The sequence below is a fragment of the Biomphalaria glabrata genome, chromosome 3 (assembly GCF_947242115.1).
Source record: "Biomphalaria glabrata chromosome 3, xgBioGlab47.1, whole genome shotgun sequence".
NCBI lineage: Eukaryota > Metazoa > Mollusca > Gastropoda > Planorbidae > Biomphalaria > Biomphalaria glabrata.
This window is the reverse complement of record NC_074713.1, coordinates 44,826,911-44,850,177: the sequence shown is the minus strand read 5'-3', so window position 1 is coordinate 44,850,177 and position 23,267 is coordinate 44,826,911. Positions and strand designations below refer to the sequence as shown.

The 23,267-nt window shown below is 36.9% G+C and overlaps 3 protein-coding genes across 5 annotated transcripts in view; 2 read left to right on the top strand and 1 right to left on the bottom strand.

Moving 5' to 3' along the window:
• Positions 1-23,267, bottom strand: part of LOC106075958 (uncharacterized) — a 112,681-nt gene continuing 89,414 nt past the window's right edge. The window contains exons 1-6 of one of the 2 annotated variants that reach the window (XM_056022251.1): positions 5,364-5,502; positions 4,228-4,272; positions 3,247-3,269; positions 2,743-2,765; positions 1,153-1,259; positions 1-315 (exon numbers count right to left, since the gene is read on the bottom strand). In XM_056022251.1, coding sequence (XP_055878226.1) covers positions 107-315; positions 1,153-1,259; positions 2,743-2,765; positions 3,247-3,269; positions 4,228-4,267 — 402 coding nt within the window. In that variant the 5' untranslated portion in view covers positions 4,268-4,272; positions 5,364-5,502 and the 3' untranslated portion in view covers positions 1-106. Of the gene's footprint in view, positions 316-1,152; positions 1,260-2,742; positions 2,766-3,246; positions 3,270-4,227; positions 4,273-5,363; positions 5,503-23,267 lie in introns of those variants that run through there. The other variant, XM_056022250.1, reaches the window with a different exon arrangement.
• The window catches only part of LOC106062964 (uncharacterized), a 113,552-nt gene continuing 98,350 nt past the window's right edge, over positions 8,066-23,267 (top strand). The window contains exons 1-6 of one of the 2 annotated variants that reach the window (XM_056022259.1): positions 8,066-8,176; positions 9,831-9,876; positions 10,022-10,044; positions 10,627-10,649; positions 11,552-11,658; positions 12,465-12,898. In XM_056022259.1, coding sequence (XP_055878234.1) covers positions 9,837-9,876; positions 10,022-10,044; positions 10,627-10,649; positions 11,552-11,658; positions 12,465-12,673 — 402 coding nt within the window. In that variant the 5' untranslated portion in view covers positions 8,066-8,176; positions 9,831-9,836 and the 3' untranslated portion in view covers positions 12,674-12,898. Of the gene's footprint in view, positions 8,177-9,830; positions 9,877-10,021; positions 10,045-10,626; positions 10,650-11,551; positions 11,659-12,464; positions 12,899-23,267 lie in introns of those variants that run through there. The other variant, XM_056022260.1, reaches the window with a different exon arrangement.
• Positions 15,468-22,832, top strand: LOC129924907 (adenosine receptor A3-like). The gene is made up of 3 exons (XM_056022246.1): positions 15,468-15,664; positions 19,250-19,430; positions 21,496-22,832. Exon 3 carries the CDS (start codon positions 21,522-21,524, stop codon positions 22,653-22,655), a length of 1,134 nt encoding a protein of 377 aa, XP_055878221.1. The 5' UTR covers positions 15,468-15,664; positions 19,250-19,430; positions 21,496-21,521; the 3' UTR covers positions 22,656-22,832.

The window sequence follows — 23,267 nt, the reverse complement described above, 5'->3', positions numbered from 1 at the left end:
TACTGATTTGTACATTTGTTTATTAACTAGAGAAATCAATATTCATCTATAATATAAGCTTTTTCTTAAGTCAAGCATGTATCCAGAAGGTAGTGTCTCGTAGCAATTAATATCCTCTGTTGGGCTCACAGGCTCTGACACAAGCTTGCTGGCTCTGGAAGATGTTTCTCTGGGGTGTGTAGCTGTCCACACATCTACTCAAGACGCTGACCTTCTTGCAGGAGTTTGACCTGTGGTCATATGTCCAGGCATACACGTTGTAGGTGGCGTCGTAACTGTTGGCGATGCAGGAAGCGTCGATGTGACCACAGTTGTCTGAAACAATTTAAACAGAAAAGATTTAAGGTTAAGAAATAAAATGTGTAAAAGACATTAATAAAATTATTACACGGAGAAAACCCTATAGGCATGTTTATCTATGAATGATATAACATTATATCTATATTTAGCAATTCTTACTGCGCATGCTCTTTGGCCCATTTTGTCTGCATATTTAAAGAAATTGTTTTAAATGTCTGCTTATTCTTCATCCTTTCTCCCAACATTAACTCTTTCTCTCCTAATTGACGATACCAACGTTGATTTGACCCCAATATTAAACTAAATTGATTTTTGGATTTTGGATTTATAAACTTTAATTTGTGTTGTGTAAAAAGAGCATTCATTCTCCTATAATTCAAAACCAAATAGAACATTTTCTGATAACAAACAAACAAAAGTTATCAGGATAGTGAAATACAATTGAGCAAAACGAATAATACTATCGGAATGAGAAAAATAATTACGGAGAGAAAGAGTTAATATCTATATAGTTACTGCGTTATTAAAAGACCAAGGGAGTACAAGAGTACAAGCAACATAAGGACACACATTGTACTTTAAGAAATAACACAAAATAGAATTTGATTTCAATAACACATTCACAGGAGAAGACTTAACATGGAGCTTTAAACTTATAACTCAATAAACAAGAGACCATATATTGCCTCGTCCTATCTATTTATAGTTTTATCAACCTCGGTTAGAAATCGAAAGTAACCTTTACACGTATACCACTTGACGTGAAACGACTTCTCTCCCCCATTTCTTCCTAATCTTTCAATAAGTTCATAACTACAATCACTAAGGAAGTACTAATGACTGTGTACTCACTGTGTCCTGGGAAGTTGTATCCGTTGCAGTTACATTGGTCTACATGGTAGCTGTTGTGGTTCCTCTGGTAAGCATTGTTACATTGGTCGTAACAGTAGGCGTGGTCTCTGTGGTTTAAAGGTGAAACTTGTTATGTCAATTAATACAGATATGATGAGAGGTCAGCGACTTTGAGACAGACGGAGACAGAGACACATCTATTCACAGAAAACAAGACAGAGACAGAGAGAGAGAGAGAAATCTAGACGGATAAAGATAGCGAGACGGACAGATAAGTAGATGTAATGGGAGAGAATCAAAACGAGATAGATAGATAGATAGATAGATAGATAGATAGATAGATAGATAGATAGATAGATAGATAGATAGATAGATAGAGAGAGAGAGAGAGCGAGAGAGAGAGAGAGAGAAAGAGGGGGCGGGGGAGAAGCAGATACATTGACAAAGTAAAATTGAGAGATTGAGGGAGAGTCAGATGAACATCACAGCTACAATACCCCTAACGCATAAAACTGTCATGACCAAACAACGTCTGCGGGCCATGTCCGCCCATTCGATACGTGTGCCCATAATGCTGACCAAAGCCGCTGAGTTTCTGTTCTATTCGAAACCATGCTGTTTGATTTTCAGTGATGCGGCATGTGTCGGAAAATATATGGACCAAAAATGGTTGGGCACTGCAGTGACCGCTGGCCAAACGAAACAGTATCTAGACTGCGACCAGTGAGCTACGTAGTGCTGTGTGCTTGTTTATTTGATTTCGTTCTGTAATCTAACTTAAAACGGTCCTAGGCTATTTGAGACATGGGCCCTTTTGGACCTTTATTTAAATCCATATATTATATATAGTAAATATTTACTTTCTAAATATTTATTAGTGGTCCTGAAATACAACTTGCGTTACATAGGTAAGTTCGACCGTGATGTAATTGTGTTAATTTGGCTTCTGCGATTTCAAATTCTGGAAACGTCAGCTGTATATTTGATCAATTCCTACAATCAGCTTACAATCTCATCACAGTCAGAAACTTGAAACTACAAGTCACAAGTCTAAAACCTTAAACTACAAGTCACAAGTCAAAAAATTTTAACTAGAAGTCCTAAGTCAAAAACTTTAAACTACAAGCCACAAGTCAAAAACTTACAACTACAAGCCACAAGTCAAAAACCTTAAACTACAAGTCACAAGTCAAAAACCTTAAACTACAAGTCACAAGTCTAAAACTTACAACTACAAGTCACAAGATTAAAGCTGGCTAAGTTGTGCTAAGTTGTGCTAAGTTGTGCTAAGTTGTGCTAAGTTGTGCTAAAAATGCAAAGTTCTGGGTTTGATCCCAATACTGACCAAATTTTGTTTCTATTGTATGATAACACAATTGTAAATGCGCTTCAAAAATAGGCCGCAATTTCAGAAATATTCTTTCATTAATTATTGAATTTAAATTTCTATTCACTAGAAAGGCCCCCCCTTTGTGTTCGTGACACATTACAATCATTTACAATGTATGAATTGTATGAAAATTATGAGACAAGCATTAGCTTCATAAGGCTGGAATCTTTATCCTAAAAATTATAAGCCAAAATACTTACCTATATACACCATGGCCATGTCCCTAAAGATGATAATAAAAAAAAAGTTAAAAAATATGTATTAAAGAAAATCCTAGTTGTAATTTTTTAAAATAAAGATTAAATAAGATTAAAGGCTAAGACCAAGACTAAGTCTGCTTTATTGATCCTTATGTAAATTTGTTGTGATTACAATGACTCTTTTCTCATATACAGACAACACCAAAATAAATTATACTGTAGAAATTTACAGTAAGAGATAATCCTGTTGGTAATTAGGTATTAATAGAGTTACATCCCTTAGTATATATATTTGCAGCATCATTTTATTTCAATGCTTCATCTGGCTATAAAAATAGAGTAAATGGCTATACTTATACTATTGACAACTAAATAGATGTCATGTTGGTTATAATAATTTTAACATTTGATATATATTGTGCAATAACATAATACACATCAATGACAATATAAGCCTACACATCATCAGGATGAAGTACACTTGACGATACAATTTATGCTTACCCCTTGTTGTAAAGATGGTGCAGCTGGAATAAAAAAAAGAGTGAAAAACATTTGTATGAAGACATCAACACATTGGACAAAATAGTAACAAAATAAAGTTCCCCTTTCAGACCTTACGATCTATAGGGCAGATGGTGTAAATATCTTCTGTTTCTGGGGCCCACTGTTAACGATGATGTCATGTGTACAACGACCAACCGCCTTATCTTTCCCCGACTAATGTCAGGTACCCATTAGAGCTGGATGGACGAAATATTTTGCTACTAAAATGGATGAGGGGTGGGTGTCGATTTTCCCACTAAATGTTAATCAGAGTAGTCTGGTCTTTTTTTACACTTTGATTTCAAGATTTTGTTGACATGATTTAATCAATACAATTTAATATCAGAGAAAAAGAAAGAGAAAGCGAAATGAAAAAATGTGTTGGAGGTGTAATGGAACCTAAAGAACAACGTAAGGGGGGAAAAAAAAGAACGATTGAGAGAGATCTAGAAGTAACTAAACAGAATAAACAATGCCATGGAAGCCATATTGAAAAATATGTTGCCAACTAAAAATTTTTTATTTTTTTTTTACAATTGAAAGAGCTTTGAAATCTGATTCTGCTTCGTTGAAAAGTAAAAAAAAAATAATCATATTTTCCAAATACTTCGTTTCTCAATACTTTTGTATTCTCTACACCGGATATACAAAAAAAACAACCTATTTATAGCTTTGTTGCAATATATGAAAATTTGAAACTGATTTTAAACTGGATGTCAATCGTGAACTATTTTGTGTGTGTGTATGTGTTTGCGTGTGTGCGTATACCTCTTTTATGAGATTGAGCCTCTTTTTGGTGATTCCTACCAATGAAAATAGAGATTAAATAATCTTTGTAATTTGTATCTTTGTAAGAAAATACAATTATTCCCAAGTAAATGAAACATGTCATTGTCAATGTCTTAAATTTAGTAAACTCCATAACACAGAAAAACTTACCAAGCACTAATAAGAAAGCCAGAACAGCAATGAAAGCCATCTTTGCTAAATGTAAAAAAAGAAAAAATTATTCCAACAAGTGTGTCTTTGTTAAAAAATGTATTACACAATATCAACACGGTCTATTATTTATAAACAAAACCAGATATAACCTTTCACCCTTTTAATTTTGTTTCTTTTCCACTCAGCGAACACCTTAGTGTTATAATTGAATGTAAAGTTTGGCTTGATATTGTTATTAAATTCTAGTATATTGTTTTTGATAGTTTCATGAATTCTATTCACTAATATGTTACACAGTAAGACATATAGATCTAGCGTTATGCATGTGTAGATGATAAATACAAGCACAGTAAAGGTTCACTCTAGTTATGTTCTATTCGATGGAGAACTAGATTTACCTACCAGTGCTTTGTAAAAGTTCTAACCTTATAGTCAAGCAATCAATGATGTGCCGATATAACTACGCTTATACCACACCCAGCATCTTTACAGTCCTCAGACAACGCCTCCATCGCTGGGTTGGTCATGTTCGCCGGATGGAAGACAATCGCATCCCGAAAATCATTCTTCACGGGCTACTCGCGTCTGGCTTAAAAAAAAAAACTGGTCGCCCCCACCTCCATTACGTGGATGTAATAAAACGAATTTAAAAACAGTGAACATTGATGCTGACCATTTGGGAAGACATAGCCCTAGACCGCACCAGATGGAGAGAGATGGTGACCTAGAAAGCTTTGGTCTGTGAAAAAACATAGGCCTTAGCTCTGGAAGAAAAGCGTGCCATACGAAAGATTGCTGGCTCCTCTACAAACAGCGAAAGCTACATTAACGTTTGCGATACATGTGGACTGGAGTGTTCCCCCAAAAATAGAGCTTCACAATCACACGAGTAAGTGCTCAAGATGAACCATTGTCGTATTCATTGAGACAAAAATTAAAAAAAAAAGCCCCCTCCTTGATTGCATATATTGAAGAAATAAATAGGAAAAAAATAACAAAGATTTTTTTTTAAAGTCCATCCACGTAAATCTGGTTGGAAATTAACCAAGAATTACTTTATTTTTAAAAAATGTAATATAAATTATATGTTTGGAATAAGGCATGTAAGCTATAAGATAAGATGAAGTACTCACCTTTTTTTCTGTCGTTTACCGGGAAGCAAGTGAGAGAAGACTGTAACGGTCTTGAGAGAGCCTGTGTCCACTGCTGGTCATGGTACTAGCTTTTATAGACCACACTTCAGCAACCTAACATCATCAAGTCTCTAATTAGTGTCATTTAACAAGGTTAAGATTGTGATAAATGACTCTAGTCTACCAAAAGTGACAGAGCACGCACATATCTCTTTACCAGTGTTTCCCAAACGTTGTTCCAGCGAGGCCGGAATGTGTGTAATAGGCTACCACGTGAATTAACCTCAGTATTAAAATAAACAAAGTGTTCCGCTAAATACTTAGAATGTGCGAAGTGTTCCGTTAAGGTAAAAGTTTGGGAAACACCGTTCTGTACGAAACAAATAGAAAGACATTTGAACAGGAAGGAAAGATAAATCAACGTAATGTTTTGAACGGATCTAAGTGGAGTGTGAAGGAGTGCATGTCCTTGTAAAGATCACGTGGTACTCAGGTACAAAGTAAGTGTGGAAGTCAATTACTTCAAGATGTCGGATAAAATTATGGCCTTCTCTTGTATCTGTTTGTTTTGGGGCTTCTTTATAGCAAGTCCAGTTGTTCATTGGTCATTGCAAGATGAAAACAAATCTATTAATGCGGGATGTGGTTGAGTTGGTACCACTTGAAAGAAAAGACCTAATAAAAAGTCTCGAGTTCAAGTCCTGAATATTTTAATGGAGATTTCAATAGAGCTGAGTTGTGTTTGCTAAACGCCTCAATGCAGAACGGAAACTCCCCCTAGACACCCCCCTCCTCTATCTGTTTTACAAAGTAGCTCTTAAACTAGAGAGCACTACAGAGAGTAAACATCCCTAAGCAGGTTCTCGTTACATCACAGACATCGAGACTGCTGCAGCGCTGCCACATCACCAGACACATATCTCAGAGGACTACAGAGAGCGTTATTTCCCTTCTAACGAATCTTGATCCTTAAAGTGCCAGAGAATGCATATAACACTCTATTATATATCAAAGTATACTAATGTTTGGATGACTTTGATGTGTGCAGCACGAGAAATAGATTGAACAAGTGTTTTTTAATGGACCGAATGACACGTACACCAATCAGACTGAGCCCCTAATGACATGTACACTGATCAGACTGAGCACCAAATGACGTGCACACTGTACAGACTCAGCACCAGATGACATGTGCACTGATCAGACTCAGCACCAAATGACGTGTACACTGATCAGACTCAGCACCAAATGACATGTACACTGATCAGACTCAGCACCAAATGACATGTACATTGAACAGACTCAGCACCAAATAACATGTACATTGAACAGACTTAGAGTATTAAAACGTCGTCTTGAGAATGTCTAGTTTTGAATATATAACCATGCAGCATACACACAAGCCCATAACATAGCACTGTAACCTCTAGACCTTCTACGGTTTGCTTACAAGAGACAAGACTGTCCTTCTTATGTGCTTGAGAGCTGAGATGAATAATTTGGTGGTCGAGATATTAGCGCTTTGAAGTCTTGGAAAATACCTACTTTGTTTCCTAACTTCGGAATTTTAGAGCTGCATTCCACCAAATTAGAACTGATGCCTTATTAGTTTCATACAACCAAAAGTAAAAGTAAAACTTCTATTTATTAGAGTGTCCTCCCCTTACCAATGTACAACTCTTTCTAAACCTCTTAGCTGTACATCTGTACACATTAGATCATTTATGATAATAAGCATACATTTGTGAATTTCCAATTTAGCAGTTCTATGAAGATCTCATGGGTACTCGCAGAGCGTTGACGCTCCAGGTTTTAAGTTACTAATCCAATTTTTTTAGAACGAATTATTTGAAACTAGAGGATTTCCCGCCTTATATCTCCGGTCGGTTTAAGTGGAGAAAGTTGATGGTATTCTACATCCACCAATATTTGTACGTAAAGATTGAAGACGAGGTGAAAGGCACTCGGCCTCCTCAAATTTAAAGTTTGGTAGAAATTGAAAATTGCTGGGCGCCTTTTTTTTTTAGCCGCGGAGGTGCAGCGGTTGTTCGCTCAAAGCCTTGAAACGCCGGTACTCAGGGCCAGATTTAGACTTGAAAAGGTCCTAGGCTATTTAAGATATGGGGCCCACGCAATCAAAATGAGGCAATCTATTCATTTGCTGTTTCTTCAAAAAAAATTTTGGAGGGTGGGTTGGAGGGGGGTGGGGGGCAAGTAGAGGCTCTAAGCTATAGCTTCTGTTGCCTATAAGGGATTCCAATAGTGCCGACACTGGTGTATTCCAATAGTGCCGACACTGGTTAGGTTATCAAAGTGCAAACATTGTTTGGCTAAACCTACATAATTAATGATCTTTCTGAACAGATATTCATCTTGTGAAGCTAATTATCTTGTTTTTAAATAATTTACATTCTTTTAAAATCCTCATTTTACTACTGCTTTGTTTGTGTACTACTAACTAGTAATTAGAAAGTCATTACTTGCCAACTTTCAGTTTTAATGAAAGAGAAAAAAAAAGGATTATAAACAACAAACTGTGCATCCGTTATATCAGCTTGCATCTCTCAATGTCAACACTGTTATCTAACAAATGTCAGATGTCATTAATAACTTTCATTTCATTGTCTTAGTCTTCTGTCATTCGAGTCCTCCTCTCTCTCCCCTCTCTTTTAGTATTTAATCCCTAAAGTCATTTTCCGGACTTTCCTTATGCTCGCCATGTCTATAAAAGAAGAACCTAGGGTCACCTGTAGTCACACATCTGCTCCGGTATTCAGCGCACTTAGTGAGAGTTACTTCCCAGGAGACCTCAGGTAACTAGTCACGGTGTTGGTAATTACTAATACCTATATTCATATTGTTATGTTACTTGCATTCTTTGTTGAGGTTTTAATTGATTCCACATACAATGGGTAAGGGAGATTATCATCAAAGATTGTATCACAGTAATCTCCCTTTCTTTTTTGTTTCTATTTACAATTTGATTCCAATTTCGATTCTTTAAGCAATAAAATATAGCAACATGATAAAATAAAAGAGACTGTTTAGAGAAACAAGGGGGGGGGGTAATATAAGGTAACCCAAAGAGTACTTAAGAATAGGCATATTTGCATTGATCGGAAATAAAATAACATTATAAACAATGTTTAGGACGCTTATTGAATACCAATTATAAGCCCATAATTAACATTGCTTAGTGCCACAAGTGAAAGAAAGCTGGATATCTGCACTCCAATATGACGAATGTGCAAAAATATATATATAAATATATACATCGTTAATGATCGTTTACCTTCTAAAGTCTATAGCGTATCAACCCCGGGCATGCTACCCTGCCTCATAGTGGCGCCCGGGTGGAAACGATCGTAGGAGGAAACGATTAGGCTAAAGGGTAGCAAAACAAGACTCCCGTGGGGGTGCCTAAGGGGGTGCGAGAGCATCCTCATTGCACTGTGCGGAGTTGTAAAAAAAGCTCCCACAACCTTGTCACAATCCAGGCGCTGTTCCTCAAGGGGCTGTTACATAAATGGCGTGTCCCGCACAGTTAGCCTGGTATAGAAATAGGAAAATGGCGGGGGTCTTAGTGTACGCAGTCTCTTGCCGTGAGTCTGACCCACCCGTCAGACAGAACAGTGTACACTGTTCTCATTCAGGCCGGTGAGAGGGAGTTCTTGTTCACTTTTGCTGGCCCAGAGTTCCAACAGCCGAAGGCTCAACTCTACCTGACACTTTCAAGAAGAAGAAGAAGAAGAATAGCGTATCAACACTTTGTATTATGGACACTGGATATTCCAAATTGCTAACTATCGATAGTTATCCGGTTTTGATATGTTAACATTAGAGAGAGATTCATTTTCATCTTTGTTTCTTGTATGTCTAGTTTTTGTTAACTGTTATTCCCCCATTGGGCCTCGGTCTTAAGCGCTAATGCTCAAAGTATACGGAGCTTTGTGAAATAAACGTATACTCTGGAGGGCAGGGGAAGTCACTTTGTTGATAACGACCCAATAGCAGTATCTGTAGAAGCTATCGTAACTTGATATTTACCATTCAAAGTCTTCGAAGATCCATCTCTTTTACAAAATATAAAGTGTATTCTTGAACACTAGCGAAAGCATACAGCGTTTCTCGGGTTTATACTGAAACAAAGGGACAAAGCTTTTACAAAAGAATATGCAGCGTCCCTTACACCATGTTTTGGCCTAAAAATAAAATAAGGAGGGCTGCCTAAAAATAAAATACGAATACACAAGGACCCTATCCCACACCATCACCTGTCAAGTGCAGAATGTTTGAGCTAGGACGTAATCTTTTTTTGTGACACAAAAGTCTGATAAGTGCAAGTACAAATCAAATGGTGACATTTCAAGTTTCAGTCAATCAACGTACTTTCTTACCTAGACTATATTTGAAATGAAATTCATTCTCTTGAAACATTTCAAACATTATGTATCTTTGTTTTTTCAGCATAAAATGACTTTCTTCGTATTTCTGGCTTTCTTCTTAGTGCTTGGTGAGTTGTTTGCAATTCAATGTTTACCAGTTGGTAAATTTTAGAATGTTTAGACATCAATACATTTTTTTAGTAAAAATTAAAAAAAAAAATTAATTGTTTGTTTTTTTACATAAATCTAATTTAAACTTTTTTTTTCTTTCAGCTGCACCATCATTACAGCAAGGGGTAAGAAACACTGACGTCTCTTCATTTCATCTTTGAATTCAAATAGTTGTTTATAGTTTTTTAAAGATCCTCTATTCAACCTCTGTAACTAGCTATTGTTTAACCCCTGTAACTAGCTACTGTTCAACCTCTGTAACTAGCTATTGTTCAACCTCTGTAACTAGGACTGTTCAACCTCAGTAACTAGCTACTTTTCAGCCTCTGTAACTAGCTAATGTCCAACTTCTATAACTAGCTACTTTTCAACCTCTATAACTAGCTACTTTTCAACCTCTATAACTAGCTACTTTTCAACCTCAGTAACCAGCTACTGTTCAACGACTGTAAATAATTACTAAGACATTTTGGTTTAGAGAATAAGAACCTTGCTCATAATGTCTGTATATGTTACGTGTATCAATTTTCGTTCGAGATTTCAATCTAAATGTAACACACGTCAGAAAGTATAGAGCTAATCAGCTTGGTCTTACTACTAAATAATGACGTGAAATAAAAATGTAATATGTCATAAACCTTCAAGCAATATAATATAGGCAATCTCATAGGTGTAAATAACTGAATAACTTCCTTTTTTTTTTCTAGGGACATGGTCATGGTGGCTATAGGTAAGTGCAGTGCACTATTTACTTCTATGTAGGCTATGTAAGTTATGTGCTGGCTCAGAATGTAGAAATATATTACATTGATTTGGGGTCTTGTGTACAAAAGTACGTTGTACATATAAGAATTATTTTTAAAAAATCACGTTTCAGTGTAACATTGTTATGTTGTAAAGCTCTTTACAAAAAAATGACATTTCTATTTTTTTAAAGAAGACTTTTGAGTTGCAAGTAAAATGGTGGATCTTTTTGTTTCTCCTTTGATCATAAAGCTTTCTTTGTCATTTGCTGCTCTTGTTTTCTTTCGTTCTCTCTCTTTTTGTTTTCTCTCTCTCTCTTTCTTCTCTTTCCTGCACTTCTCTATTTCTACATCAATCTCTTGCTGTCTCTCTCTTTTCTCTTTTCTCACACTTTCTTTCTGTTTCTCTCTGTCTCTGTGTCTCACTCTCTCTCTCTGTCTTCTCTCTCTCTCTTCTCTTTCACTGTCTTCTCTCTCTCTGTCTTCTCTCTCACTATCTTCTCTCTCACTGTCTCTGTCTTTCTCTCATACTGTCTCTTTCTCTCTCTCTGTCTACCTGTCACTCACTGATTCTCTCTCTCTGTCTCTCTCTCTCTCTAGCTGTCTGCTTTCTCTTTTCCCCTCTGTTTTCTCTCCCTCTGTCTCTCTATCTCTGTCTGTCTTCTCTCTATATATATCGGTCTCTATCTTTCTCTGTCTCTCTCCCTCTATCTCTCTCTGTCTCTTTCCCTCTCTCTCTCTCCTCTGTTTCTCTCTTTCTCTATGTCTCTCTCTCTATCTCTCCCTCTGTCTCTCTCTCTCTCTCTTTGTCTCTCTATCTCTCCGTCTCTCTCTCTCCTATCTGATGGACCTTCAAAATGTCTTACCCCACGTTCTCACTCTCTTACAGAGACCACGCCTACTGCTACGACCGATGTAATAACGCTTACCAGAAAAATCACAACAGCTACCATGTCGACGAATGTAACTGCAATGGCTACAACTTCCCAGGACACAGTAAGTACCCTTTGTTCATCTAAGGGGCATCACTTTAATGAACAAGGGAGGTAATCAGAGTAAATACTATAAATACAATAATATAAGTACACAAAATAAACACATTTATTAATCCTTACTTTCTCTTGATTTAGAAGCGGACTCGGATTTAGGAATGTTATGGCCCTGTACCTTTAAATCAATAAAAATAATATTATTGTTTTTAACTTTGATGTCCTCCCTTGATGCATGTCAACAAGAGTAACATAAATTGGGGAACCTGATATGTTAATTATTCTCGATTTTTAATCGATTTTGATAAAACTATAAATAGATGAAACGAGCTAATATGTAGTCTCTAATCATTTTATTAAGTTATACTTTCGGAGCTCTCAATAATTATTTACATTCTGGTGGAATCAAGCTGGTATCGTCAGTAAGAAGAGAAAGAGTTAAGTCTTTTACTGTGAATGTATTATTGAAATCAAAGTCTCTTGTGTGTTATTACATAAAGTACAGTGTGTGTCCTCTTGATGCATGGGTGGACTCCCTTTGCATATTAATAGCGCAGTAACTATATGAATTAAAAAAAAATATTAATGTTGGGAGAAAGGATGAAGAAAAATAAAAAATTAAAACAATTGCTTTAAATATGCAGACAATGTGGGTCAAAGAGCATGTGCAGTGAGAATAGCTAAATATAGATATATCATTCATAGATAAACAAGACTGTATATTATAGGTTTTTCTCCTTGTAATTATTTAATCAATGTCTTTTACACATTTTATTTCTTGACCTTAAATCTACTCTGTTTAAATTGTTTCAGACAACTGTGGTCACATTGACGCTTCCTGCATCGCCAACAGTTACGACGCCACCTACAACGTGTACGCCTGGACATATGACCACAGGTCAAACTCCTGCAAGAAGGTCAGCGTCTTGAGTAGATGTGTGGACAGCTACACACCCCAGAGAAACATCTTCCAGACTCAGCAAGCTTGTGTCAGAGCTTGTGAGCCCAACAGAGGTTATTAAGTGAAGATTTCTACTGAACATTTAGTACAGCGGCTATGTAATCCAATAAAATACATCCTCTGGATTTTACATAAAGATTCCAATTATAATTTTGGCAAACCTTATTTCTTCTTCTTTCTTTCTTTCTTTTTTTATTCTTGTAAAATGGTTGGATATAAATACACCTGCACCAAATATGATTAGAATATCTTTTTCAGTAATAAAATTTTACTTGGAAATATCAAAGTGTGTCCATTATTCTTTAATCAGGGGAGTTATTATATGATGAAATAAAACACTTGTTAACTCTTTCTCTCCGTAATTATTTACCACATTCTGGTAGAATCAACGCTGGTATCGTCAGTTAGGAGAAAAAGAGTTAAATAATATACAGAAGAGCATTGCTGGTTGCATGGATTATATGTCTACTTTAGAATCGCATTTAATGTTAACCAGAATGAACATTTAAAGAATAGGATCAAATTTCCAACTGCCATCTAGTACGACGATCATTTCCTGGTTACAATCTTGTAAATAGCTAAGAGGGTGGAGACGCGATGGCTGAGTGGCGGTATTTTAAATCTCCGAACCGGTGGTCCCAGGTTCAAATCCTTGTAAAACCAGGGATTTTTATTTTTTTTATCCTTGGGCGCCACTAACTAGTTCTAATGGGTACCTGACATTACTAGGAAAAAGTAAAGGCTATTGGTCATTGTGCTGACATCCCGCTAACCATTGGACAAAGAAACAGGCGACCTTTACATCATCGGTTGCAAGGTCTGAAGAGGGAACTATTTTGTTTGAATGTATTCATCGTCCTTCGACATTGCCGTTGCATTTCCTTGGGTATAATAGGTCTTGATGGCACCCATCACCTTTCCTTGGGTATAATAGGTCTTGATGGCACCCATCCCCTTTCCTTGGGTATAATAGGTCTTGATGGCACCCATCCCCTTTCCTTGGGTATAATAGGTCTTGATGGCACCCATCACCTTTCCTTGGGTATAATAGGTCTTGATGGCACCCATCACCTTTCCTTGGGTATAATAGGTCTTGATGGCACCCATCCCCTTTCCTTGGGTATAATAGGTCTTGATGGCACCCATCCCCTTTCCTTGGGTATAATAGGTCTTGATGACACCCATCACCTTTCCGATATTAATTTTTTCCTTGGGGTCCTCTCTGTAAAAGGTTAAATGGTGTAATGTTGAAGAATGCGAATGTCGTGAAATGCTGGGTTCTTGCTTCCTGCAGTACTCTTAACACGTGACAATTATATACACTACAAACTGACTTAAGTCCGTTTCAGCAGACAAATATAACGTTTATTTTACAACATAATAAGACTGTACTCCTTGTTAGTGCTACAAGTCAAGAAATAATAAACAATCCTATCCGCGTAACAGCGGTATCAAATATATCCAACACGTTAAACTCTCTAGATTACAAATCACGTCCGCATCTCAGCGGGTAACACTGTGCAGAATAATACAGATTAACTAATGCATATATCAAAAAGACCACTGACAACAACTGCCCATAAGTTACTATCTAACTGAAATTACTACAGACTTTTCTAAGTCGCTACTGTCCGTTGCGGACTAAAATATTACTTGACCACCCGGTCCAAAGAATACCATTTGACTTACTTGACTGACTTGACTGAACTCAAAGTCAACTTTATTCATTCTTCTTCCTGTTTTCTACATCAGGAATTCCACATGTCTTTTAACCTCTTAACATGACGTGAACATAAAATCATGCAATGTCAACTGAGACTGAGATACTCTCCCAAAGTATTGAGTAAACCAAAAGACACCAAAAAAGATCATGATTTACTTACTAGCTTGTAAGTGCAGATTCACTTGTAGATTCAATAGTAGATTCACCAGCAGATTTACTTGTAGATTCAATAGTAGATTCCCCAGCAGATTCACTTGTAGATTCAATAGTAGATTCCCCAGCAGATTCACTTGTAGATTCAATAGTAGATTCCCCAGCAGATTTACTTGTAGATTCAATAGTAGATTCACCAGCAGATTCACTTGTAGATTCAATAGTAGATTCCCCAGCAGATTCACTTGTAGATTCAATAGTAGATTCCCCAGCAGATTCACTTGTAGATTCAATAGTAGATTCACCAGCAGATTTACTTGTAGATTCAATAGTAGACTCACCAGCAGATTCACTTGTAGATTCATTTCAGGCAGTGAAAGTTTGACAACATTTTTCAATGTTTAACTTTATTTCTCTGCCGTAAACTCGGTAAATGTAACACAAAACAAATGTCTTAGACTGTTCACGTTTTCTTTTTAACAATGAAAACTACTAAACTCTGAGTGAGTCTCCATTTTAGATTTCCACACTCATTATTAATCACAGTAACCTGCTCTTCTACGGTCCAGTTTACGTTCTTTAATTAAGTAATAAAGTACACTAATAAGACAAGAAGAGAGTTCGATATGAAGACATGTGGTGGCGACATAATGAGACTTTGAAGTAAAACGTAAAAATAACATGAAAGCTTGTGAGATATTAAGAAATAAATGGACAACATTAACAATGTCAAGGACGCCATACAAATATTTTGTGCTACAATACAAACAGTTTAGATTTTTTAATTTACAACAGTCCTCAAAAGTGCACTAAATTATATTTTTTGTTTCATATAAAATACTTCTCTGATCAATACTTTTGTATTCTGTACACCGGATACTCCAAACAAAAAATGCTTGCTATTTATAGACATGCCTCCATTGTATCCAAATCTACATACTCTACTAGGATGAATATTTCTGTGTTATTTACGCAGCATTAATATGGAGAGATTGTGAGGGTACGTGCTTTCACCAGCGCGCAGTTTTATTGACCGTGAGACTTCCTTCTTGGAAATAACAAAATAACTTTCATTTTCAAAACTAGATTCTATCATCAACAGAGTATTTGTTCTGAAGTTTCATTTCACGTTGCATTGTTATTTCGGAGTGTACTAGACCTAGGTCTATCTTGACGGTACATTTGTTTTACTAGACTAGCTCTGTTTTCAGTCAACCAACCATACAGTACATTTGTGTACAAACTAAACTCTAGACAGTCTAGATGTATTAATAGATATAGCATTAAATAGATTATTATGTGATTATAGATCTAGAGACTAGAATACAAATATAGAATCCAGATCTAATAATGAAACCCCCCCCCACCCCCCAAAAAAAAAAAAATCAAACAGACATCTAAACATTAGTACAGGGGTGGGCAATGTTTTTCTATCGAGGGCCGCATTAAAAATTTTTAGTAATGGGGCAGCATATATATATAATATGTATTTACAACTTAGAAAATGTGGTGTCTTTTAATTTATATGTATACTGTATTAAATATTTACACTATTAATTGAGGAATTACAAGATTTAGCGATTTCTGAAACTAATTTTACGAATATTTTTAAATTTTGTTATTCTCTTTACACATTACAACAATTCATCACAACAATTTGGTTATAATGTTGAACTTATTGTAAAATATTTAATTTTACACTGGTGCAGAATGTTCCGGAACTGTGGTGGAACTAGCTTAGTAGTTCTTATTCTTATGGCTGCTGTCAAATTACAGTCTGTCAGCATAGACTTGTTCTTACCTTTGTTTATTTTCAAACATTCTCGTTGACAGATATATTTGACACCAAATAATGTGAAAAGTTTAGCATCAAGTTTTTTTTTTTAATGTAGAAATACAGCTTCTGGCACCCCGGGCCGGCCCTACAGATTGCGGGGCCCTATTCGAAACGGATTGCGCGGGGCCTAGTCTGGGCAGGGATAAAGATAATAAGTGGAAATTACGATTTTTTGTTAGAAAACGAATTCGTCTTTGCATTTTATTAATACTTTACTAAGTGCAACATCACGGTCATCAAATTAACTTTACGAGCCATCTATAATAAAAGGTAGTTTTCCTACAAACAAGCCGATAAACATTCAGATCTGCCGTTTAGATTTACTATCGACTAGCAAAATATCACTTAAATTTTTTTTAAACATCGAGATAGATCTATATGTATATGCCAGTGACTATTAAAGTAACTAAAGTACTGGAACTTCCTGTTTTAGTTAAAATTCGCCTTATTATTACATTTTTATAAAACGAAAGCTGACAATGCAGTTTTTTTTAATCGCTAGTAGGATTGACGTTTTCCACATTGAATGGCAACCCAAAAAATGACTATTTCGTCTATTTTTTTCAGGACATTTTTATTTTATGTGTTTTTGAGGATATTTTAATAATTTCAGTAGATTTTCATGACTTTTTTTTAGTATATTTTACAATTTCAGAAGATTTCCAGGAGCTCCTGTAAAATTTTTAATTTACAGCTAGAAATAGCGCGGGACCTATGATGCACATACATGCAAACAACCCGTTGAAATACTAAAGATGAGAAGCATGAAGTCTATCTTCACTCTTCATTAGAAATATTAGTAACAAAGTCACAGTAAATGTCCCTCAAGGAACAAAACAATGTCTTCCTTGAAATCCCATTTTCTTCTCAATACCTTGCCCATGCTAACCTAGCGGACACTACTGTGGTACGGAACATCGGAATATTTTGTTTCCACATCTTCAAGAACTCCTCGGAACTGCCTGTGGTTAAGTCCCCTCGCTCTGATACGTTTGATCGCTGATAATTGGGTCAATAACATGTTTGATATTCAATGCAGCTTTGTGCTAACTTTCATGTGTAGAGTTTATAGTTGGGATATTGCTCTTTAATTTATTTTAAAAAAAAAACTGTTACTCAGTCAAAGTCAAAGCACGGGGTCCATCAGTTGTTACACTAGCCATCTTGTTCCAAGCCAACCCAACTCTTTCAACACAGTTCTTCATAGCATTGAATAAATACTGGCCTGAGTTTATGTCTTTGACTAAATGTTTAGAAATATTGCAAACAAGCATAAGGTTCATTTGCTTTAAACTTTTTAGAATGACATGCAGAGACAATGTTTCTTTAGCCTCTTCATCATAAGTGATAAGAAGATGTGTAAAATTACTTAATTTTATTTTTTTCCCTTTTTTACATGTTTAATGTGTGGGCACATCTGAATTCTGTAGGTGTACGCGGGCAGCATGAAACACTTGGCGGGCCGCATGTGGCCTGGCCGTAATTTGCCCACCCCTGCATTAGTATAATAATATGTTAGATACTTTTAAATAACGCAGGAAAGAAAAAGAAAGTCATAGATCACTTGATATATATCCACCGATCCCTAATGTTCATGTAGACTATTCAAGTAAAGAATAAGAATACAACTTTTGGACTTGCTCTTGTGAACATATTGTACTTCTCAACAAATTGTACTTGTGAACATATAATCTACTTCTTAACAAATTGTACTTGTGAACATATTGTACTTCTCAACAAATTGTACTTGTGAACATATAATCTACTTCTCAACAAATTGTACTTGTGAACATATAATCTACTTCTTAACAAATTGTACTTGTGAACATATTGTACTTCTCAACAAATTGTACTTGTGAACATATTATACTTCTCAGTAAATTGTACTTGTGAAAATATTGTACTTCTTAACAAATTGTACTTGTGAACATATAATCTACTTCTTAACAAATTGTACTTGTGAACATATTGTACTTCTCAACAAATTGTACTTGTGAACATATAATCTACTTCTTAACAAATTGTACTTGTGAACATTTTGTACTTCTCAACAAATTGTACTCGTGAACATAGTGTACTTCTCAACAAATTGTACTTGTGAACATAGTGTACTTCTCAACAAATTGTACTTGTGAACATAGTGTACTTCTCAACAAATTGTACTTGTACAATATTCCCAGATCCCAACATAAAAGTAGATGTATGAAGCAATAAGTGAACTGATGTTTAAACAAGGTCTAGCTCAGTACATCTACATGTCTGTTCTGTCTCACGTCTCAAGACTCCCCATTCAACCTTCCTTCCAGTTCTTTTTTATTCAATTGAATTACGCCAGACCACAATAAAGTTACATCAAAATCTCTTCACCCTACAACCAAGACATCTACCCTATACCCAGCCACCCACGTCAGAAACACGCACTTACATTCTCTAAAATACATTTAATAGGAGGCAGTGGTGTAGCTAGGGACTTGGGGGCCGGGGGCTTGACCTTTTAAAGGGCCCCTGCATTTTGACATTAGACATTATGACATTAGATAATGTACTTAACGAATAAGTCTCAATTAAAATTGGTATAGTGTATAAGTAAATTAATTTTAAAAAATCATTAAGATTCTTTTAATGATTTATAGCGTTATTTATTGGCGAGATAATGCACAAGTGTCAAATCTCATTTTAAATCGCCTCATGTCTGTGAAGCAAAGGCGTCTATAACATCATCTAACTCAATGCTGTCTAGTAGTTTTGACTACACGTGAATAGGAAGATTACACGGCAGAGGCGTAATATTTAATTTTTTTAAAATTGCAACATTCATTTGGGGGACCCCTCAAGTTGGGGCCCGTGGGGGACTTTTGAATTTGAGCCCTCCATTCTAACCCTATCTACGCCACTGATACTATTTTTTTTAATTATTTCCATAGTGACTGTTGAAACGGATCATTGCGAAGACCCTTGGACCTGCAGTCTAGTTTGATACTGTTGAGATACTGTTGAGATACTGTTGAGATACTGTTGAGATACTGTTGAGATGCATGTGACACACACACAGTACTTTTAGTGGACAGCTGACTCTAGAGAAAACATGTCTCTGGAGTTACCAATGTACGTATAAGTGTTATAGCTAAAACAGATAGATAGATAGATAGAGAGAGAGAGAGAGAGAGAACATTGTTAAGGCGTAAAGTGAAGTAATTTAAGACTAAGACTAAGACTAAGACTAAGACTAAGACTAAGACTAAGACTAAGACTAAGACTAAGACTAAGACTAAGACTAAGACTAAGACTAAGACTAAGACTGCTTTATTGATCCTTACGGAAATTTGTTGTGATTACAAGGACTCGTTTCTCATACAACACAATAGAAAAATACATATATATACAACAGACAACATAAAGAGTTCATTCAGCGACTAATTAAACTTGACTTCTTAAAATCACTGTTCACATTTTAGCAGAAAAAAAATATTAAAAAAAAATTAGCTTATCTTAAGGAGAAGAACTCTGTCCTTGAAACTATATCTACTAATAATGTACAGATTATTTCTTTCATTCGATATCGAACAGATCTCGTAAACTAGTAAAGATATTGATAATCCACCATCATGGTATTTTAGACCATTCAAAGTTCGGATGCAGCGGCTACTTTTTTATTTTCAGACAACGAAAAAGTTAATTTTTAAAAGCGTAGGCGCCATTATCCCGTTGTTTTTTAGAAAGGCTTATATCCAACAACCAGGCCTGGACATGGGGCTCTGCACCCCTGTCCTGTCTGAGGGCTCCCAACTGTAGACGGCTATGTTGATTGAATGGGCAAAATCAGACCGTGCCGTGTAAACAGCGCACCGTCCTTGTTCCCGGACCCCACTCGCTATAAGTGGCCGAGAACAGTGCTATCTGCGGGGAGCTTGTCTTATATTCCTATACTGTTACCGCCACTGTTCCGTGCAGGGACCTCCCCTCCAGCCACGGGTCTCTGATGACGACCCCCTTTGTGGAACTGTGTGGCGGACTTTTTGGATTGGGTTCCGGGCGTTCTTTCCATCCCAACCCGGAGTGAGAGAAAAAAAAAGCTCACCCAGGGAAGCCCAGCCGGGCCTGGTTCGCTATTCGTACTTAGCCTATCTAGTTCCACTACTAGACGTATCCACCGGAGGCGCCACGCTGAGGCGACGGGTAGCTGGAAATCCTCCGGGGGTTCCGGTGCCAGAAGTTTTGACAACTTTCAAAGGTTTGGGAAAACTTAAAACTGAAGAGTCAAGCTAGTTTCACTGACCAAAAAATCAGTTCATTGAGTCTGCGAGTTTCAAGCATCATGTTAAGTGTACGACTGAGGATTAATTATAGAATTTGAATTATATTGTGTTTTTGCTCGTATTAGAACTTCAACTTTGGAAACTAATTTTTTTTTTAAAGGAGAGCTTTGTTTCGAATTCACTAGTACTAGAATCCGTGGCATACACTTGAGTCATCAGATTTACCTTGTAAAAATGTTTGTTTCTAAAATGTTTGGAGTACTCATTCAGAGTTGATGATAATCTACTTCCTAGTCCTAATCTCCCGCAGGACGACGGGGGATGGCAGCGGGCAGGCTATGAGCGCGGTACAATCGAGACGACCGAACGACAGTGCAGGGTGTTTTCACCACTCAAAATTATTGTATCAGTTACAATATTTCACAATCATTCTAAATATAATCTTATAATCAACTTACAGAAAGTTCAATCAATTCAAAAAGTAAAGTGCTGTGTAACTGTGTTTGACTTTTAGTAGTAGAATATCTTAGTATTGCTATATTCATAACTAGATTTTTTTAATATCCAAGGATGTAGAGTATTTAAATCTTTCTATTTCCTTTTATTTAGCTTTGTGTACCCTATAAAGTAAAGTATCTAAGTATTTTCAGTTTTATTTTTACTTTATTTTACCTTAGGAAATAAAAGTATCTAAGTATTCTCAGTTTTATTTTTACTTTATTTTACCTTAGGAAATAAAAGTATCTAAGTATTTTCAGTTTTAATTTTACTTTATTTTACCTTAGGAAATAAAAGTATCTAAGTATTCTCAGTTTTATTTTTACTTTATTTTACCTTAGGAAATAAAAGTATCTAAGTATTTCTAAGTCGATTAAACCTTTTTTAATGTCTTTTTTTTATATTTCGGTTTACAGTCCAATTGAGACAGAACTTAAATAAAATGTTGGAAAGTTTTAATTTTGACTATCTCACACAACTGAAAGAAGCTACGAATCACTCCTTTGTGTTTCTGGAGCACCGGAACGTCATCATTTCCCACAATGTTTTCATCGTCGTCTGCCTCATCTACATCCCTAGCATCGTTCTGGTCAACACGCTGGTGTTCTGGGGCATCGTCTTGTACCCGGGATTCCACACTACCAACAACTACCTCCTGCTCAGCCTGTCGATCGCAGACTTTTTGATGGGCTCCTACTGTATCCCCATGTATGTGCTCAGCTATATTAAAGACACCAGCCCCACGATACTGGGCAACCGGACGGCTTGTCTGACGCTCTTCGCGTCCAAGCAGCTGGCTGGGAGTGGCTCACTCCTCTCGCTGTTCCTCATCTCCGTGGACCGTTTCATCGCTATCACCTGGCCGTTTAGGTACCCTTTCCTCATTAACGAGAAGAAGATCCTCAGGCTGATCGTGATCCAGTGGCTGCTGTTGACGTTTCTCTCCTTCTTGCCCATGATGGGCTTGAACAACTACAACCCCGCGGTGTGCCCACTCATCCTCAGGTGCAATTACTTCACCACGTTGCCCAGCCTCTACGTCCTCATCTGGATGTGTTTTATCTGTGCTGCCATCAGCATCTCAGCTGCTCTTCACATACGAATCATCTTCATCGCCATTAGACAGGTCAGCAGGTTTAAGAGCGAGCTGGGCACTCTGAGCCGAGATCAGATTACCCAGTTCCATAACCGGGTCAGCTCTGTCAAGCTGACCTCCTTCCTCATGTTGGTCTTCGTCATCCTGTACCTCCCTTACGTACTCATCACGCCCTTCAAGTACCTGAATCTCTTCTCGGAAGTCACTATCGAGATCATCCAGGTGGTAGCTCAGCTTTTCACATTCGGGAACTCCCTGGCTAATGGGCCCATCTATGCCATAGCGCGAACAGAGTACAAGCAGGTGTACATGACCATGCTGACAGCGTACCCGTGGAGGTGGAAGATTGCCCTGCGTAACTTGCACAGGGAGCAACATTCCAGCTTGTATGATTCTTACCCAGGCACCCCCAGGCCTAGCAGGGCGTTTAGTGTGAAAACATTTTCTGGAATCAGTAAATCCTCAAGTGAGGCCGTTTGAACCCAAAAAATCAATTTAACCTTTGACCTCATCAACAACAGTTCATTGTTAGACAGCTAAAACTTGTAAACAAGAAAGAACAGTGCTTACTTCCCTTTTGACTTTCTCCCCAATTTGTTCCCATGATTTCAATATGTCTACCTTGTAAATAATAAAAAATATTTTGACACTAACCATTGCCTAAGGGATGGTCTAGTTTTCTCAGATTCCTGTAATTCTTGAAATGAATATCGTTACAAGACCTAGAACAGAGACACGTGCTCGACATGACATATTTCCCCCGTTTCAGACCCTTTAGTCTATAGGGCAGATGATGTCTAGGTCATCCGTTTATGTTGCCCTTGGTTGACGAGGGTGTCATGTGGCCAGCACAACGACCAACCGCCTTTACTTTTCCCCAAATAATGTGAGGTACCCATTAGAGCTTGGTGGACTCAGAGGCGCCCAAAGATCCTGAGATTAAAAATCCCAGTCTTTACCAGGATTCAAGCCCAGGAACCTCCGGTTCGGAAGCCAGCGCAGCTCAACCACCGCGCCACCATGTCTGACATAGTTATCAATAGTTATTCAATTTTGTATTCTATTATTTATATCTTTAATCTCTGGTTCTAA

Excerpts from the sequence above, each read along its gene's own strand:
- LOC129924907 (XM_056022246.1), top strand. The coding sequence starts at position 21,522 with ATGTTGGAAAGTTTTAATTTTGACTATCTCACACAACTGAAAGAAGCT.